This window comes from Oncorhynchus mykiss, unplaced genomic scaffold (genome assembly GCF_057628025.1).
Source record: "Oncorhynchus mykiss isolate SJ-2025 unplaced genomic scaffold, ASM5762802v1 scaffold93, whole genome shotgun sequence".
NCBI lineage: Eukaryota > Metazoa > Chordata > Actinopteri > Salmoniformes > Salmonidae > Oncorhynchus > Oncorhynchus mykiss.
The window spans coordinates 1,548,535-1,567,742 of NW_028322092.1; the positions used below are offsets into that span (position 1 = coordinate 1,548,535).

The 19,208-nt window shown below is 49.9% G+C and overlaps 1 protein-coding gene across 3 annotated transcripts in view; it reads left to right on the forward strand.

The window, feature by feature from the left end:
• The window catches only part of LOC149970159 (E3 ubiquitin-protein ligase RNF19A-like), a 71,097-nt gene that overhangs the window by 19,313 nt on the left and 32,576 nt on the right, over nt 1-19,208 (forward strand). For all 3 annotated transcript variants that reach the window (XM_090228629.1, XM_090228631.1, XM_090228630.1), the window contains exon 2: nt 10,491-11,371. In XM_090228629.1, the coding sequence (XP_090084755.1) occupies nt 10,755-11,371 (617 nt within the window). In that variant the 5' untranslated portion in view covers nt 10,491-10,754. The remainder of the gene's footprint in view (nt 1-10,490; nt 11,372-19,208) is intronic.

Genomic DNA, 19,208 nt, shown 5'->3' on the forward strand with positions numbered 1-19,208 from the left:
GGTTTTGAATGTGAGTCAATGTCTGTGGGCCACTGTCAACAAATTCACTTCCTACTCAGAACTACATGTTCTCTCTGTCAGGACTCCAGTCCCTCACATCATTCTTTCACAGGGAAGGCTCTTTTGACTTCTCAAGTGTTTATGGAGCTCTATGGAGTGAAATCAAGAGTTCTTCTAGATAATTTAAGAGTTATGGAGAGAAATCAACAGCTCTTCTAGAGAATTTAAGAGCTATGGAGAGAACTTAATGGTCTGAGTCTCATGGCATTTGAGATCACATGATGGGACGGGAGGTCTGGGGGGGAGGTGGACGGGAGGTGTCTGGATGGGAGGTGGACGGGAGGTGTCTCGGGGGAGGTGGACGGGAGGTGTCTGGGGGGGAGGTGTCTGGGGGGGAGGTGGACGGGAGGTGTCTGGGGGGGAGGTGGACGGGAGGTGTCTGGGGGGGAGGTGGACGGGGAGGTCTGGGGGGGAGGTGGACGATGGGTCTGGGGGGGGGGGGGGTGGACGGGAGGTGGGGGGGGTGGACGGGAGGTGGGGGGGGTGGACACGGGAGTCTGGATGGGAGGTGGATGGGAGGTCTAGGTGGGAGGTCTGGGGGGGAGGTGGACGGGAGGTCTGGGGGGGAGGTGGACGGGAGGTCTGGGGGGGAGGTGGACGGAAGGTGTCTGGGGGGGAGGTGTCTGGGGGGGAGGTGGACGATGGGTCTGGGGGGGGGTGGACGGGAGGTCTGGGGGGAGGTGGGGGGGGGGTGGACACGGGAGTCTGGACGGGAGGTGGATGGGAGGTCTAGGTGGGAGGTCTGGGGGGGAGGTGGACGGGAGGTCTGGGGGGGAGGTGGACGGGAGGTCTGGGGGGAGGTGGACGGAAGGTCTGGGGGGGTGGACACGGGGAGGTCTGGGCTGGGAGGTGGACGATAGGTCTGGGGGGGAGGTGGGGGGGAGGTCTGGGGGGGAGGTGGACGATAGGTCTGGGGGGGAGGTGGACGGGAGGTCTGGGGGGGAGGTGGACGGGAGGTCTGGGGGGGAGGTGGACGATAGGTCTGGGGGGGAGGTGGACGATAGGTCTGGGTGGGGAGGTGGACGGGAGGTCTGGGGGGGGAGGTGGACGGGAGGTCTGGGTGGGGAGGTGGACGGGAGGTCTGGGGGGGATGTGGACGATAGGTCTGGGGGGGAGGTGGACGGGAGGTCTGGGGGGGAGGTGGACGGGATGAGCTCTCCGCTTGTTGAAGGCTGTTGATGCTAGATCTTATCGTCCTGCAGTAGTATGGTAATCATTCTCCTGAGGCACGCTGGGCTTCATTATTAGTTGCTGTTCCTGCGTCACGCGTCCATATTTTGGAAAACATATTTTCCTGTTTATTTAAGCGGCAGATTAAGACTGGATTCCAGGAACACACACGCAGCAGAGCCGTCTGGAGAGTAACGGCAGGAAGCAGGAGTTGTTCCTCACCAGTGAGACTTAGTAACTTAGTTGTAGTCACCATCTGGTTACCTAGAAGTACAAACGTAGTTGTGTTTTCGGGTTATTACATGAACTTATATCCGGAAGTTTTCTAAACTACCCACAATGCACTTTTTTTTTCTCAACGTCATATGGAGGATCTAGTCTGTGCCAACAGAGTTGGTATGCTAGCTCGGTAGCTAGCTCACGCTGGCTAACTATTTGCATTCCAGACCAAGTGTTGGCGGTGGTGAGCGACAGTCCTACCATTCACAGGAAGTGTGATGTAAAACCAGGAACAGGTAGGCAGCAGGCTCGACCTTGTGGCTGTGTTATCTAGTGGGAACCCCCTTTAACACAGCAGGCTTTGGTTCCTCCTTGTGGCTGTGTTATCTAGTGGGAACCCCTTTAACACAGCAGGCTCTGGTTCCTCCTTGTGGCTGTGTTATCTAGTGGGAACCCTTTAACACAGCAGGCTCTGGTTCCTCCTTGTGGCTGTGTTATCTAGTGGGAACCCCTTTAACACAGCAGGCTCTGGTTCATCCTTGTGGCTGTGTTATCTAGTGGGAACCCTTTAACACAGCAGGCTCTGGTTCCTCCTTGTGGCTGTGTTATCTAGTGGGAACCCTTTAACAGCAGGCTCTGGTTCCTCCTTGTGGCTGTGTTATCTAGTGGGAACCCTTTAACACAGCAGGCTCTGGTTCCTCCTTGTGGCTGTGTTATCTAGTGGGAACCCTTTAACACAGCAGGCTCTGGTTCCTCCTTGTGGCTGTGTTATCTAGTGGGAACCCTTTAACACAGCAGGCTCTGGTTCCTCCTTGTGGCTGTGTTATCTAGTGGGAACCCTTTAACACAGCAGGCTCTGGTTCCTCCTTGTGGCTGTGTTATCTAGTGGGAACCATTTAACACAGCAGGCTCTGGTTCCTCCTTGTGGCTGTGTTATCTAGTGGGAACCATTTAACACAGCAGGCTCTGGTTCCTCCTTGTGGCTGTGTTATCTAGTGGGAACCCTTTACCACAGCAGGCTCTGGTTCCTCCTTGTGGCTGTGTTATCTAGAGCTGAGAGCAGAATGGGTTGAACCACAGAACTAGAGCTGAGAGCAGAATGGGTTGGACCACAGGTCTAGAGCTGAGAGCAGAATGGGTTGGACCACAGAACTAGAGCTGAGAGAGCAGAATGGGTTGGATCACAGAACTAGAGCTGAGAGAGCAGAATGGGTTGGACCACAGAATTAGAGCTGAGAGCAGAATGGGTTGGACCACAGAACTAGAGCTGAGAGCAGACTGGGTTGGACCACAGAACTAGAGCTGAGAGAGCAGAATGGGTTGGACCACAGGACTAGATCTGAGAGCAGACTGGGTTGGACTAGAGCTGAGAGCAGACTGGGTTGGACCACAGGACTAGAGTTGAGAGCAGACTGGGTTGGACTAGAGTTGAGAGCAAACTGGGTTGGACCACAGGACTAGAGCTGAGAGCAGAATGGGTTGGACCACAGGACTAGAGCTGAGAGCAGAATGGGTTGGACCACAGGACTAGAGCTGAGAGAGCAGACTGGGTTGGACCACAGAACTAGAGCTGAGAGAGCAGAATGGGTTGGACCACAGGTCTAGAGCTGAGAGCAGAATGGGTTGGACCACAGGGCTAGAGCTGAGAGCAGAATGGGTTGGACCACAGGACTAGAGCTGAGAGCAGAATGGGTTGGACCACAGGACTAGAGTTGAGAGCAGAATGGGTTGGACCACAGGTCTAGAGCTGAGAGCAGAATGGGTTGGACCACAGAACTAGAGCTGAGAGAGCAGAATGGGTTGGATCACAGAACTAGAGCTGAGAGAGCAGAATGGGTTGGACCACAGAATTAGAGCTGAGAGCAGAATGGGTTGGACCACAGAACTAGAGCTGAGAGAGCAGAATGGGTTGGACCACGGGACTAGATCTGAGAGCAGACTGGGTTGGACTAGAGCTGAGAGCAGACTGGGTTGGACCACAGGACTAGAGCTGAGAGCAGAATGGGTTGGACCACAGGACTAGAGCTGAGAGCAGAATGGGTTGGACCACAGGACTAGAGCTGAGAGCAGACTGGGTTGGACCACAGAACTAGAGCTGAGAGAGCAGAATGGGTTGGACCACAGGACTAGAGCTGAGAGAGCAGACTGGGTTGGACCACAGAACTAGAGCTGAGAGAGCAGAATGGGTTGGACCACAGAACTAGAGCTGAGAGCAGAATGGGTTGGACCACAGGACTAGAGCTGAGAGAGCAGAATGGGTTGGACCACAGGACTAGAGCTGAGAGAGCAGACTGGGTTGGACCACAGAACTAGAGCTGAGAGAGCAGAATGGGTTGGACCACAGAACTAGAGCTGAGAGAGCAGAATGGGTTGGACCACAGGACTAGATCTGAGAGCAGAATCGGTTGGACCACAGAACTAGAGCTGAGCGAGCAGACTGGAGCAGAATGGGTTGGACCACAGGACTAGAGCTGAGAGCAGACTGGGTTGGACTAGAGTTGAGAGCAGACTGGGTTGGACCACAGGACTAGAGCTGAGAGCAGAATGGGTTGGACCACAGGACTAGAGCTGAGAGCAGAATGGGTTGGACCACAGGGCTAGAGCTGAGAGCAGAATGGGTTGGACCACAGGACTAGAGCTGAGAGCAGAATGGGTTGGACCACAGAACTAAAGCTGAGAGCAGAATGGGTTGGACCACAGAACTAGAGCTGAGAGCAGAATGGGTTGGACCACAGGTCTAGAGCTGAGAGCAGAATGGGTTGGACCACAGAACTAGAGCTGAGAGAGCAGAATGGGTTGGATCACAGAACTAGAGCTGAGAGAGCAGAATGGGTTGGACCACAGAATTAGAGCTGAGAGCAGAATGGGTTGGACCACAGAACTAGAGCTGAGAGCAGAATGGGTTGGACCACAGAACTAGAGCTGAGAGAGCAGAATGGGTTGGACCACGGGACTAGATCTGAGAGCAGACTGGGTTGGACTAGAGCTGAGAGCAGACTGGGTTGGACCACAGGACTAGAGTTGAGAGCAGACTGGGTTGGACCACAGGACTAGAGCTGAGAGCAGAATGGGTTGGACCACAGGACTAGAGCTGAGAGCAGAATGGGTTGGACCACAGGACTAGAGCTGAGAGCAGACTGGGTTGGACCACAGAACTAGAGCTGAGAGAGCAGAATGGGTTGGACCACAGAACTAGAGCTGAGCGAGCAGAATGGGTTGGACCACAGGACTAGAGCTGAGAGAGCAGACTGGGTTGGACCACAGAACTAGAGCTGAGAGAGCAGAATGGGTTGGACCACAGAACTAGAGCTGAGAGCAGAATGGGTTGGACCACAGAACTAGAGCTGAGAGAGCAGAATGGGTTGGACCACAGGACTAGAGCTGAGAGAGCAGACTGGGTTGGACCACAGAACTAGAGCTGAGAGAGCAGAATGGGTTGGACCACAGAACTAGAGCTGAGAGAGCAGAATGGGTTGGACCACAGAACTAGAGCTGAGAGCAGAATGGGTTGGACCACAGGTCTAGAGCTGAGAGCAGAATGGGTTGGACCACAGAACTAGAGCTGAGAGAGCAGAATGGGTTGGATCACAGAACTAGAGCTGAGAGAGCAGAATGGGTTGGACCACAGAATTAGAGCTGAGAGCAGAATGGGTTGGACCACAGAACTAGAGCTGAGAGCAGACTGGGTTGGACCACAGAACTAGAGCTGAGAGAGCAGAATGGGTTGGACCACAGGACTAGATCTGAGAGCAGACTGGGTTGGACTAGAGCTGAGAGCAGACTGGGTTGGACCACAGGACTAGAGTTGAGAGCAGACTGGGTTGGACTAGAGTTGAGAGCAAACTGGGTTGGACCACAGGACTAGAGCTGAGAGCAGAATGGGTTGGACCACAGGACTAGAGCTGAGAGCAGAATGGGTTGGACCACAGGACTAGAGCTGAGAGAGCAGACTGGGTTGGACCACAGAACTAGAGCTGAGAGAGCAGAATGGGTTGGACCACAGGTCTAGAGCTGAGAGCAGAATGGGTTGGACCACAGGGCTAGAGCTGAGAGCAGAATGGGTTGGACCACAGGACTAGAGCTGAGAGCAGAATGGGTTGGACCACAGGACTAGAGTTGAGAGCAGAATGGGTTGGACCACAGGTCTAGAGCTGAGAGCAGAATGGGTTGGACCACAGAACTAGAGCTGAGAGAGCAGAATGGGTTGGATCACAGAACTAGAGCTGAGAGAGCAGAATGGGTTGGACCACAGAATTAGAGCTGAGAGCAGAATGGGTTGGACCACAGAACTAGAGCTGAGAGAGCAGAATGGGTTGGACCACGGGACTAGATCTGAGAGCAGACTGGGTTGGACTAGAGCTGAGAGCAGACTGGGTTGGACCACAGGACTAGAGCTGAGAGCAGAATGGGTTGGACCACAGGACTAGAGCTGAGAGCAGAATGGGTTGGACCACAGGACTAGAGCTGAGAGCAGACTGGGTTGGACCACAGAACTAGAGCTGAGAGAGCAGAATGGGTTGGACCACAGGACTAGAGCTGAGAGAGCAGACTGGGTTGGACCACAGAACTAGAGCTGAGAGAGCAGAATGGGTTGGACCACAGAACTAGAGCTGAGAGCAGAATGGGTTGGACCACAGGACTAGAGCTGAGAGAGCAGAATGGGTTGGACCACAGGACTAGAGCTGAGAGAGCAGACTGGGTTGGACCACAGAACTAGAGCTGAGAGAGCAGAATGGGTTGGACCACAGAACTAGAGCTGAGAGAGCAGAATGGGTTGGACCACAGGACTAGATCTGAGAGCAGAATCGGTTGGACCACAGAACTAGAGCTGAGCGAGCAGACTGGAGCAGAATGGGTTGGACCACAGGACTAGAGCTGAGAGCAGACTGGGTTGGACTAGAGTTGAGAGCAGACTGGGTTGGACCACAGGACTACAGTTGAGAGCAGACTGGGTTGGACTAGAGTTGAGAGCAGACTGGGTTGGACCACAGGACTAGAGCTGAGAGCAGACTGGGTTGGACCACAGAACTAGAGCTGAGAGCAGAATGGGTTGGACCACAGGACTAGAACTGAGAGCAGACTGGGTTGGACCACAGGGCTAGAGCTGAGAGCAGAGAGCAGAATGGGTTGGACCACAGGACTAGAACTGAGAGCAGACTGGGTTGGACCACAGGGCTAGAGCTGAGAGCAGAGAGCAGAATGGGTTGGACCACAGAACTAGAGCTTAGGGAGAAGACTGGGTTGGACTAGAGCTGAGGGAGAAGACTGGAGCAGTATGGGTTGGACCTCTCTCTCCCTCAACTCTCTCAGGCACCTTTTCTCAGGCCAGTGCCCAGCTGGTTCTAGTTTATCGTCTTAATAAAGCTGTGTGAGGAGTTTGAATAAGCTCCTCTCTGCTGACTTCCGTTCTTGTCCAGATGAGCTGAGTGTTTGATTCTGCGAGGCTTCTGCAACCCTGTCTGGAGACGGGCTAGCTAGTTGACCTGTCCCAAACCCCCATCAGAATAACACAGTACAACGCTACATCTGCTCCTGGCGAAGAACATGTACCAGTACAGCTGTCAGGATATTCTGACTGAAATGCAATATCCTCTATTCTCCCTCCTTTTGGCAAGCGCTGTCCTTCTCACTCCTCGTTTTAAGAGAATCCTCTTGTGCTATTTCGCCGTAGTAGTTAGGGTTCCGAGCAGCCCCTAAAGGAGGAAGTGCACCATGGTCTTTTTGAAGTGGGTTAGGAAGTAATATCCTGGAGGAAGAGCTGAGGGCTGCTCTTGTCAGAAGGCTGTTTTGTAGAGGACTATAGGGTAATTCCACAGTAAAGGACTGTAGCTTAATTCCACAGTAAAGGAATCTAGGGTAATTCCACAGGTAAAGGGCTATAGGGTAATTCCACAGTAAAGCGCTATAGGGTGATTCCACAGTAAAAGACTGTAGGGTGATTCCACAGTAAAGGACTGTAGGGTGATTCCACAGTGAAAGACTGTAGGGTGATTCCACAGTAAAAGACTGTAGGGTGATTCCACAGTAAAAGACTGTAGGGTGATTCCACAGTAAAAGACTGTAGGGTGATTCCACAGTAAAGGACTGTAGGGTGATTCCACAGTAAAGGACTGTAGGGTGATTCCACAGTAAAGGACTGTAGGGTGATTCCACAGTAAAAGACTGTAGGGTGATTCCACAGTAAAAGACTGTAGGGTGATTCCACAGTAAAGGACTGTAGGGTGATTCCACAGTAAAAGACTGTAGGGTGATTCCACAGTAAAAGACTGTAGGGTGATTCCACAGTAAAAGACTGTAGGGTGATTCCACAGTAAAGGACTGTAGGGTGATTCCACAGTAAAGGACTGTAGGGTGATTCCACAGTAAAAGACTGTAGGGTGATTCCACAGTAAAAGACTGTAGGGTGATTCCACAGTAAAAGACTGTAGGGTGATTCCACAGTAAAAGACTGTAGGGTGATTCCACAGTAAAAGACTGTAGGGTGATTCCACAGTAAAAGACTGTAGGGTGATTCCACAGTAAAGGACTGTAGGGTGATTCCACAGTAAAGGACTGTAGGGTGATTCCACAGTAAAAGACTGTAGGGTGATTCCACAGTAAAAGACTGTAGGGTGATTCCACAGTAAAAGACTGTAGGGTGATTCCACAGTAAAAGACTGTAGGGTGATTCCACAGTAAAGGACTGTAGGGTGATTCCACAGTCTCCCTCTGAATGGTACACATACACAATCCAAATGTATCAAGGCTTATAAATCCTTCTTTAACCGGTCTTCCCCTTCATCTACACTGATTTTAACCTGTCTCTTCCTCTTCATCTACACTGATTTTAACCGGTCTCTTCCTCTTCATCTACACTGATTTTAACCTGTCTCTTCCCCTTCATCTACACTGATTTTAACTGGTCTCTTCCTCTTCATATACACTGATTTTAACCTGTCTCTTCCCCCTTCATCTACACTGATTTTAACCTGTCTCTTCCTCTTCATCTACACTGATTTTAACTGGTCTCTTCCCCCTTCATCTACACTGATTTTAACTGGTCTCTTCCCCCTTCATCTACACTGATTTTAACTGGTCTCTTCCCCCTTCATCTACACTGATTTTAACCGGTCTCTTCCCCCTTCATCTACACTGATTTTAACTGGTCTCTTCCTCTTCATCTACACTGATTTTAACCTGTCTCTTCCCCCTTCATCTACACTGATTTTAACCTGTCTCTTCCTCTTCATCTACACTGATTTTAACCGGTCTCTTCCTCTTCATATACACTGATTTTAACCGGTCTCTTCCCCTTCATCTACACTGATTTTAACCTGTCTCTTCCTCTTCATCTACACTGATTTTAACCTGTCTCTTCCTCTTCATCTACACTGATTTTAACCTGTCTCTTCCTCTTCATCTACACTGATTTTAACCTGTCTCTTCCCCTTCATCTACACTGATTTTAACCGGTCTCTTCATCTACACTGATTTTAACCGGTCTCTTCCTCTTCATCTACACTGATTTTAACCGGTCTCTTCCTCTTCATCTACACTGATTTTAACCGGTCTCTTCCTCTTCATCTACACTGATTTTAACCGGTCTCTTCCTCTTCATCTACACTGATTTTAACCGGTCTCTTCCCCTTCATCTACACTGATTTTAACCGGTCTCTTCCTCTTCATCTACACTGATTTTAACCGGTCTCTTCCTCTTCATCTACACTGATTTTAACCTGTCTCTTCCCCCTTCATCTACACTGATTTTAACCTGTCTCTTCCTCTTCATCTACACTGATTTTGAAGTGGATTTAACAAGAGACGTCTAACGGATCACAGCCTTCACCTGGTCAGTCTGTCATGGAAAGAGATGTTGTCTGTCTTTAAAGGAATGTGGGTTTTTGGTAACGGGATTTCAAGGCACAGTGTGGAAGGCAGAGACATTTCTCCAACTAAATAGAAGTGATGATATTAGTTAACAGGTCTTTTAAAACGATGGCCTACCTTCAAACTCAGTGCCTCTGCTTGACATCATGGGAAAATCAAAAGAAATCAGCCAAGACTTCAGAAAAACAATTGTAGACCCCCACAAGTCTGGTTCATCCTTGGGAGCAATTTCCAAATGCCTGAAGGTACCACATTCATCTGTATAAACAATAGTATGCAAGTATAAACACCATGGGACCACGCAGCCGTCATACCGCTCAGGAAGGAGACGCGTTCTGTCTCCTAGAGATGAACGTACGTTGGTGCGAAAAGTGCAAATCAATCCCAGAACAACAGCAAAGGACCTTGTGAAGATGCTGGAGGAAATTGGTACAAAAGTATCTATATCCACAGTAAAACGAGTCCCATATCGACATAACCTGAAAGGCCGCTCAGCAAGGAAGAAGCCACTGCTCCAAAACCGCCATAAAAAAGCCAGACTACGGTTTGCAACTGCACATGGGGACAAAGGTCGTACTTTTTGGAGAAATGTCCTCTGGTCTGATGAAACAAAAATTACCATCGTTACAGTGCCTTGCGAAAGTATTCGGCCCCCTTGAACTTTGCGACCTTTTGCCACATTTCAGGCTTCAAACATAAAGATATAAAACTGTATTTTTTTGTGAAGAATCAACAACGAGTGGGACACAATTTTATTGGATATTTCAAACTTTTTTAACAAATCAAAAACTGAAAAATTGGGCGTGCAAAATTATTTGTTTTGGGAATTGTTTTACTAGGATTAAATGTCAGGAATTGTGGAGAGTTTCAATGTATTTGGTTAAGGTGTATGTAGTGTGTGGATATTACACTGGAGCTTAGAGAGACGGTAGTGTGGGGTATTACGGTAGTGTGGGGGAGTACGGTAGTGTGGGGTATTACGGTAGTGTGGGGGAGTACGGTAGTGTGGGGGAGGTACACTAGACGGTAGTGTGGGGTATTACGGTAGTGTGGGGGAGTACGGTAGTGTGGGGGAGGTACACTAGACGGTAGTGTGGGGGGGGTACACTAGACGGTAGTGTGGGGTGGAGATGGTGTTTGAATACTTAATAACAGCTTGTTCCTTCTCTCCTCAGACGGACAGAACAAGGATCCTCAGAGACTCAGGAAAGGACTGACGAGAACCACCATGGCTTAAACCCTGTGCTCCCCACTAGACCCCTGACCCCCCCCCCCCCCCCCCCCCCCCCAGTCTCTCCCCGGCCTCTTAAACCCTGTGTTCCCCACTAGACCCCTGACCCCCCCCCCCCCCCCTCCAGTCTCTCCCGGCCTCCCTAACCCTGTCCATGTGAGGGGTTAGGCAGCGCCCCCCTGTCCCCCCCCCGAATCCCTCTGGAGCCATGATGAACCTCCAGAAGCACCAAACCATGGGCTCTGACCGGGACCTTCAGTCCTCCTCCTCAGTCAGCCTGCCCTCCGTCAAGAAGGCCCCCAAGAAGAGACGTCTGTCCATGGGGAACCTGTTCAGACGGCGCCGAGACCCCAAGAGGAAGTCCATGGAGCTCCATGGAGAAGGAGGGGTGGATGGTATCGCCAGCATAGACAGCATCCACTCAGACCTCACGCTGAATGATAAGAACTCTGCCTTCTCAGTGGCCGGAGCTGCCTGCACCTCCTCCCTCGGGGCGTCCTCCTCCTCCTCCTCCTCTTCCTCCCGGGGTCGAGAGCTGCTGGAGTGCCCTCTGTGCCTTCTACGTCACTCTAGGGACAGTTTCCCGGACATCATGACCTGCCACCACCGCTCCTGTGCGGATTGCCTGCGCCAGTACTTGCGAATAGAGATCAGTGAGTCGCGCGTCAACATCAGCTGTCCAGAGTGCTCTGAGCGGTTCAATCCCCACGACATACGCATCATCCTGGGAGACCAGCCCCTCATGGAGAAGTACGAGGAGTTCATGTTGAGACGATGGCTGGTGACCGACCCTGACTGTCGATGGTGCCCCGCCCCAGACTGTGGGTAAGAACCTCAGCTCAGACACACAGGGCAGACTGTGAACCTCAGCTCAGACACACACAGGGCAGACTGTGGGTAAGAACCTCAGCTCAGACACACACAGGGCAGACTGTGAACCTCAGCTCAGACACACACAGGGCAGACTGTGGGTAAGAACCTCAGCTCAGACACACAGGGCAGACTGTGAACCTCAGCTCAGACACACAGGGCAGACTGTGGGTAAGAACCTCAGCTCAGACACACAGGGCAGACTGTGGGTAAGAACCTCAGCTCAGACACACAGGGCAGACTGTGGGTAAGAACCTCAGCTCAGACACACAGGGCAGACTGTACACCTCAGCTCAGACACACACAGGGCAGACTGTGAACCTCAGCTCAGACACACACAGGGCAGACTGTGAACCTCAGCTCAGACACACACAGGGCAGACTGTGAACCTCAGCTCAGACACACACAGGGCAGACTGTGAACCTCAGCTCAGACACACACAGGGCAGACTGTGAACCTCAGCTCAGACACACACAGGGCAGACTGTGAACCTCAGCTCAGACACACACAGGGCAGACTGTGAACCTCAGCTCAGACACACACAGGGCAGACTGTGAACCTCAGCTCAGACACACACAGGGCAGACTGTGAACCTCAGCTCAGACACACACAGGGCAGACTGTGAACCTCAGCTCAGACACACACAGGGCAGACTGTGAACCTCAGCTCAGACACACACAGGGCAGACTGTGAACCTCAGCTCAGACACACACAGGGCAGACTGTGAACCTCAGCTCAGACACACACAGGGCAGACTGTGAACCTCAGCTCAGACACACACAGGGCAGACTGTGAACCTCAGCTCAGACACACACAGGGCAGACTGTGAACCTCAGCTCAGACACACACAGGGCAGACTGTGAACCTCAGCTCAGACACACACAGGGCAGAATGCGGGTAAGTACCTCAGCTCAGACACACACAGGGCAGACTGCGGGTAGGAACCTCAGCTCAGACACACACAGGGCAGACTGCGGGTCAGAACCTCAGCTCAGACACACACAGGGCAGACTGTGGGTCAGAACCTCAGCTCAGACGCACACAGGGCAGACTGCGGGTCAGAACCTCAGCTCAGACGCACACAGGGCAGACTGCGGGTCAGAACCTCAGCTCAGACACACTGGGCTGGTCCACAGACATTTCTGGATCAGATGAGATCATGTTGCCAATATTAGCACAGTTGGCAATGGACTTGAAATCATTTTGTGGTCTAAGCCCCAGTAGTAGAGACGAGTATAAATTCAGCCTTCTGTTGTCCCTGAAACCAGGGATGTTCTCATCTCAGTGTCCAAAATGAAATGAACACTTTCGGCCATTAGACTGACCTACTAAAGATCTAGCTGCTGCGGGTGTTTCAGTAGGGCCCTGAGCTCTGTTTGTCCCTGTGGGGGTCCCAGTGTTTCAGTAGGGCCCTGAGCTCTGTTTGTCCCTGTGGGGGTCCCAGTGTTTCAGTAGGGCCCTGAGCTCTGTTTGTCCCTGTGGGGGTCCCAGTGTTTCAGTAGGGCCCTGAGCTCTGTTTGTCCCTGTGGGGGGTCCCAGTGTTTCAGTAGGGCCCTGAGCTCTGTTTGTCCCTGTGGGGGGTCCCAGTGTTTCAGTAGGGCCCTGAGCTCTGTTTGTCCCTGTGGGGGGTCCCTGTGTTTCAGTAGGGCCCTGAGCTCTGTTTGTCCCTGTGGGGGGTCCAGTGTTTCAGTAGGGCCCTGAGCTCTGTTTGTCCCTGTGGGGGTCCCAGTGTTTCAGTAGGGCCCTGAGCTCTGTTTGTCCCTGTGGGGGTCCCAGTGTTTCAGTAGGGCCCTGAGCTCTGTTTGTCCCTGTGGGGGTCCCAGTGTTTCAGTAGGGCCCTGAGCTCTGTTTGTCCCTGTGGGGGTCCCAGTGTTTCAGTAGGGCCCTGAGCTCTGTTTGTCCCTGTGGGGGTCCCAGTGTTTCAGTAGGGCCCTGAGCTCTGTTTGTCCCTGTGGGGGGTCCCAGTGTTTCAGTAGGGCCCTGAGCTCTGTTTGTCCCTGTGGGGGTCCCAGTGTTTCAGTAGGGCCCTGAGCTCTGTTTGTCCCTGTGGGGGTCCCAGTGTTTCAGTAGGGCCCTGAGCTTTGTTTGTCCCTGTGGGGGGTCCCAGTGTTTCAGTAGGGCCCTGAGCTCTGTTTGTCCCTGTGGGGGTCCCAGTGTTTCAGTAGGGCCCTGAGCTCTGTTTGTCCCTGTGGGGGTCCCAGTGTTTCAGTAGGGCCCTGAGCTCTGTTTGTCCCTGTGGGGGTCCCAGTGTTTCAATAGGGCCCTGAGCTCTGTTTGTCCCTGTGGGGGTCCCAGTGTTTCAGTAGGGCCCTGAGCTCTGTTTGTCCCTGTGGGGGTCCCAGTGTTTCAGTAGAGCCCTGAGCTCTGTTTGTCCCTGGGTTTCAGTAGGGCCCTGAGCTCTGTTTGTCCCTGGGTTTCAGTAGGCCCTGAGCTCTGTTTGTCCCTGGGTTTCAGTAGGGCCCTGAGCTCTGTTTGTCCCTGGGTTTCAGTAGGCCCTGAGCTCTGTTTGTCCCTGTGGGGGTCCCAGTGTTTCAGTAGGGCCCTGAGCTCTCTGGAGAGGAGAGTGTGTCGGCCTGTAACCTTCAGCTGTGTGTCTGGTCCTCTACCTGCCTGCTGCCTGGCCTGCCTCAGTGGAACAATAGAGTAGAGTAGGGTAGGGCTGGCCTGCCTCAGTGGAACAATAGAGTAGGGTAGGCCTGGCCTGCCTCAGTGGAACAATAGAGTAGGGCTGGCCTGTCTCAGTGGAACAATAGAGTAGAGTAGGGTAGGGCTGGCCTGCCTCAGTGGAACAATAGAGTAGGGTAGGCCTGGCCTGCCTCAGTGGAACAATAGAGTAGGGTAGGCCTGGCCTGCCTCAGTGGAACAATAGAGTAGGGTAGGCCTGGCCTGCCTCAGTGGAACAATAGAGTAGGCCTGGCCTGCCTCAGTGGAACAATAGAGTAGGCCTGGCCTGCCTCAGTGGAACAATAGAGTAGGCCTGGCCTGCCTCAGTGGAACAATAGAGCAGGGTAGTGCTGGCCTGCCTCAGTGGAACAATAGAGTAGGATAGGGCTGGCCAGGCATGTGGCCCTGCAGTATGCTGCCTGGCCTGCCTCAGTGGAACAATAGAGCAGGGTAGGGCTGGCCTGCCTCAGTGGAACAATAGAGCAGGGTAGGGCTGGCCAGGCATGCGGCCCTGCAGTGTGCTGACGGCTGTGTTTAGCTTTAAACCCATTGTGTCTATAACCTACTAAACATAGCCAATATGCAGGGATAATGTATTGAGTCTATAGCCTACTGAGCATAGCCAATATGCAGTGATAATGTATTGGGTCTATAGCCTACTGAGCATAGCCAATATGCAGTGATAATGTATTGGGTCTATAGCCTACTGAGCATAGCCAATATGCAGGGATAATGTATTGGGCCTACTGAGCATAGCCAATATGCAGGGATAATGTATTGGGCCTATAGCCTACGGAGTATAGCCAATATGCAGTGGTAATGTATTGGGCCTATAGCCTACTGAGCATAGCCAATATGCAGTGATAATGTATTGGGAGTGCTGAGCATAACCAATATGCAGGGATAATGTATTGGGTCTATAGCCTACTGAGCATAGCCAATATGCAGGGATAATGTATTGGGCCTGCTGAGCATAGCCAATGTGCAGGGATAATGTATTGGGCCTATAGCCTACCGAGCATAGCCAATATGCAGGGATAATCGAGACAAAGATGAACGGACTGAAGCACAGAGAGATCATTGATGAAAACCTGCTCCAGAGCGCTCCGTTACCTCCGACATGGACGAAGGTTCACCTTCCAACAAGGAAAACGACCCTGAGCAGATGGCGGTCGGTGCAGATACATTTTCTTGGTAGCTGAAGAAATGATTGGATTTCCTGACCCAAATATGACCATTTGATCATTTCTAAGGTTATAAAACCCCATATGAATACGGGTTAGTTTGTTATACTAATAGTAATATATTACTTTCTGCAAGTTGTTCACCTCTAAAAAAACAATTCAGTTCCAGCGACAACACTAGATCCGCTAGCTAGCTTAAAAACTAGCTTGTCTAATGTTACATAGAAACTTCCAGAACCAAAAGAAATGGAGAAATCATCAGATGGACAATTAATAGCAAAAGTTGGTTTTGGGTACTCTTCTTCAGAATGTAACTGGGGAGGAGGGGGGGGAATACTGCTATGGGGGATGGAGATTTAATGAGTACGTGACATCAATGGTCACAACTTGCACCCCTCCAGTCCCCAGCTCAGGCCGTTTACCTTACGGTCCCAGTACTCTGGTCAAGCCCCAAGGGGAAAAGATGAGGCCAAGAGGGTATGTCACTTCTTGAGATGCAAAACAATATTGTGATGCTTTTTGACAGCAACGATAGATGAAAGGGAACATGACTTGGAGGGATATGGTTAGGGAGAATACGATGAAAATTTAGGCCATGAAAAAAAATCTATATCTGACTATCTTTGGAGAAGTGAAACTCCTCAAAAGTGGAAGTTATCTGGCAGGAAAATGAGAAGAGGACGAAACTCGAGCAAAAGGTGAATGAGGAGGAGAGATCCCAGCGCAGGTGGAACCTGAGGCTCCATTCCAGAGCAGGCTGGTGAGGACATCAAATGCAGCGTTGTTGACATCTGTGGAGCTGTCATTCCAGAGTTGTTGACATCTGTGGAGCTGTCATTCCAGAGTTGTTGACATCTGTGGAGCTGTCATTCCAGAGTTGTTGACATCTGTGGAGCTGTCATTCCAGAGTTGTTGACATCTGTGGAGCTGTCATTCCAGAGTTGTTGACATCTGTGGAGCTGTCATTCCAGAGTTGTTGACATCTGTGGAGCTGTCATTCCAGAGTTGTTGACATCTGTGGAGCTGTCATTCCAGAGTTGTTGACATCTGTGGAGCTGTCATTCCAGAGTTGTTGACATCTGTGGAGCTGTCATTCCAGAGTTGTTGACATCTGTGGAGCTGTCATTCCAGAGTTGTTGACATCTGTGGAGCTGTCATTCCAGAGTTGTTGACATCTGTGGAGCTGTCATTCCAGAGTTGTTGACATCTGTGGAGCTGTCATTCCAGAGTTGTTGACATTCTGTGGAGCTGTCATTCCAGAGTTGTTGACATTCTGTGGAGCTGTCATTCCAGAGTTGTTGACATCTGTGGAGCTGTCATTCCAGAGTTGTTGACATCTGTGGAGCTGTCATTCCAGAGTTGTTGACATCTGTGGAGCTGTCATTCCAGAGTTGTTGACATCTGTGGAGCTGTCATTCCAGAGTTGTTGACATCTGTGGAGCTGTCATTCCAGAGTTGTTGACATTCTGTGGAGCTGTCATTCCAGAGTTGTTGACATTCTGTGGAGCTGTCATTCCAGAGTTGTTGACATCTGTGGAGCTGTCATTCCAGAGTTGTTGACATTCCAGAGTTGTTGACATTCCAGAGTTGTTGACATTACAGAGTTGTTGACATCTGTGGAGCTGTCATTCCAGAATCAAAATCCAAACTCCAGGAAAATGTAGACATCGTTCATCGTTTGGGATCAAGACGAGACCAAGGGAAAACCATCATCCGGTTCACCAACAGATCTACACGTGATCTTCTCTAGAGGCCAGTGAAGAACAGATCTACACGTGATCTTCTCTAGAGGCCAGTGAAGAACAGATCTACACGTGATCTTCTCTGGAGGCGAGCGAAGAACAGATCTACACGTGATCTTCTCTGGAGGCGAGCGAAGAACAGATCTACACGTGATCTTCACTGGAGGCGAGCGAAGAACAGATCTACACGTGATCTTCTCTGGAGGCGAGCGAAGAATTGTGAGTTTCTCATCAAGCAAACATTGAGGTTCACGGAGGATCTGACCTCAGCGGATAAAGAGAGAAACTGTGGCTGATGGTGGCTGTAGCCTGAACGGCAGGAAAAGGGGCATTTTTTATCGGTGCAAGAACTGCCATTGATGGGAAATGCGGCCAAATCAGAACATTTGAGAGAGAGCCGAACTCGGACAGAACTGGAAAGCCAAAAAACTGCAGTTGAAAAGCAGCCTGTTATTATAAAAAATGTAGACCAACGCTTGAATGAGAAAAGGCTGACCTGAGAACTGGCTAAACTAAACACTAACTATGGGTAACTAACTGCTTATTGTAAGGTCTACACAATGCCTCCCCCTTGTGGGAGTAAGAATTATTTTTTGTGAACTTTTTATTTAACTTGGCAAGTCAGTTTAAGAACAAATTCTTATTTACCAAGACGGCCTCCCCCGGATGACGCTGGACCAATTGTACACCGCCCTGTGGGACGCCCAACCGTGGCCAGATGCTATGCAGCCCGGAGGAATGCTTCAGTAACTTTATGACCAGTATTTGTTGGTTTTATTTTGTTGGAGGTTGTTAATAAGGGGGTGAAATCCTTTAGAGTTACACATCCTTAGGAAAAGCTGATATTAGCATAACAAGGTTGTTGGTTGAAGTTTGTCTTAATCTCTTTGTTCAATTAATGTCAGGCTATTTTCCTGTATTGCAAACGATTTAATGCAGACTTTTACTTTTTACAACAGACTCATGCTTGTTCTTCCGATCTATCTTTTTGGAAAAATCAATGGGGTAACGATATCTGGTTATCATATGGCAACAACCACTCTGCAGGTGTAGCAGTTTTAAGAGGTGCATTTAAAGGGGATTAAAGGGAAGGTCACCAGTAGTAAGACTCACCACTCTGGATGTTGGTTAATTTTAATAGTGAAATGTTTTTATTAGGGAATATTTATGCATCCAACAACAAACAAAACAGCAGGATTTTATTTCAATAAGAGATGAATAGAGTTAAAGGTGTATTTCAGGATATCAAAAGTGATCTCAGGTGGAGATTTTAATTCTGTTTCTAATGTGCTGATTGACAGATCCTCCTAACAGATCCAGCATTGTTAATCCTGAGTTTTTATCATCTATTTCTTGGGATTAATCAATATTTAGAGATCTACATATCCTGATAAAAAGGACTTCACTTGGTGTAACAAGGACATGTCCAGACGGCCAAGAGTTGAACTTCTAATTCATTAGATAACACCGTAGTCAAGGTATCCATTGAACCATCCAATTCTTAACGATCATAAAGTTATATTCTTGTCTTTAAATATGAATGGATCTGAAGTTAATAAACAGAGTTATTGGAAACTCAATAGTAGACTGTTGGAAGATGATCATTTCAAGATGGATGCCAAACATATTATACAAGACAATTGGAGGGAAGCCCAACTATTTAAGTCTTATGGAAAATATGGTGAATGAATGAAGTGTGAGATGAGACAAACAGCCACGAAATAAAGAAAGAAATTTCTTTATAAAGGTAAAGAAATTGCTGAACTTTAAAAGATTGAGGGAAGATAAACTTGTTAAGGAAAAACGTTCTCTAATCTCTATGGAGGACCTTGATGAAGAAGGAAAGGCTCAGTTATTCTCTTTACAACTAGAAATGGACAGAATGTATGAAGGGAGAGCAGAAGGAGATGGTTGGAGGAAGGTGGGGGATAAAACACAACCGTTACAATTTTAGAGAAGTTCAGAATTTCCATCTATTCATTAATATAGATGACAAAGAAAATGAAAACCCCAAAGATATTTCAAAACTTGTTTCAGAATTCTATGGTAACCTTTATCCCAGTAATGCCTGTCCTACTAGTGACATATCTGCCTGTCCTGACTCTGTCAAAGACTATGCAAAATTCATAGACTTCCAAAAGTCTAGTGATTTTAAGTGAAAAGAGAACAAATCTCCAGGGAATGATGGCATTATCAGTGAAT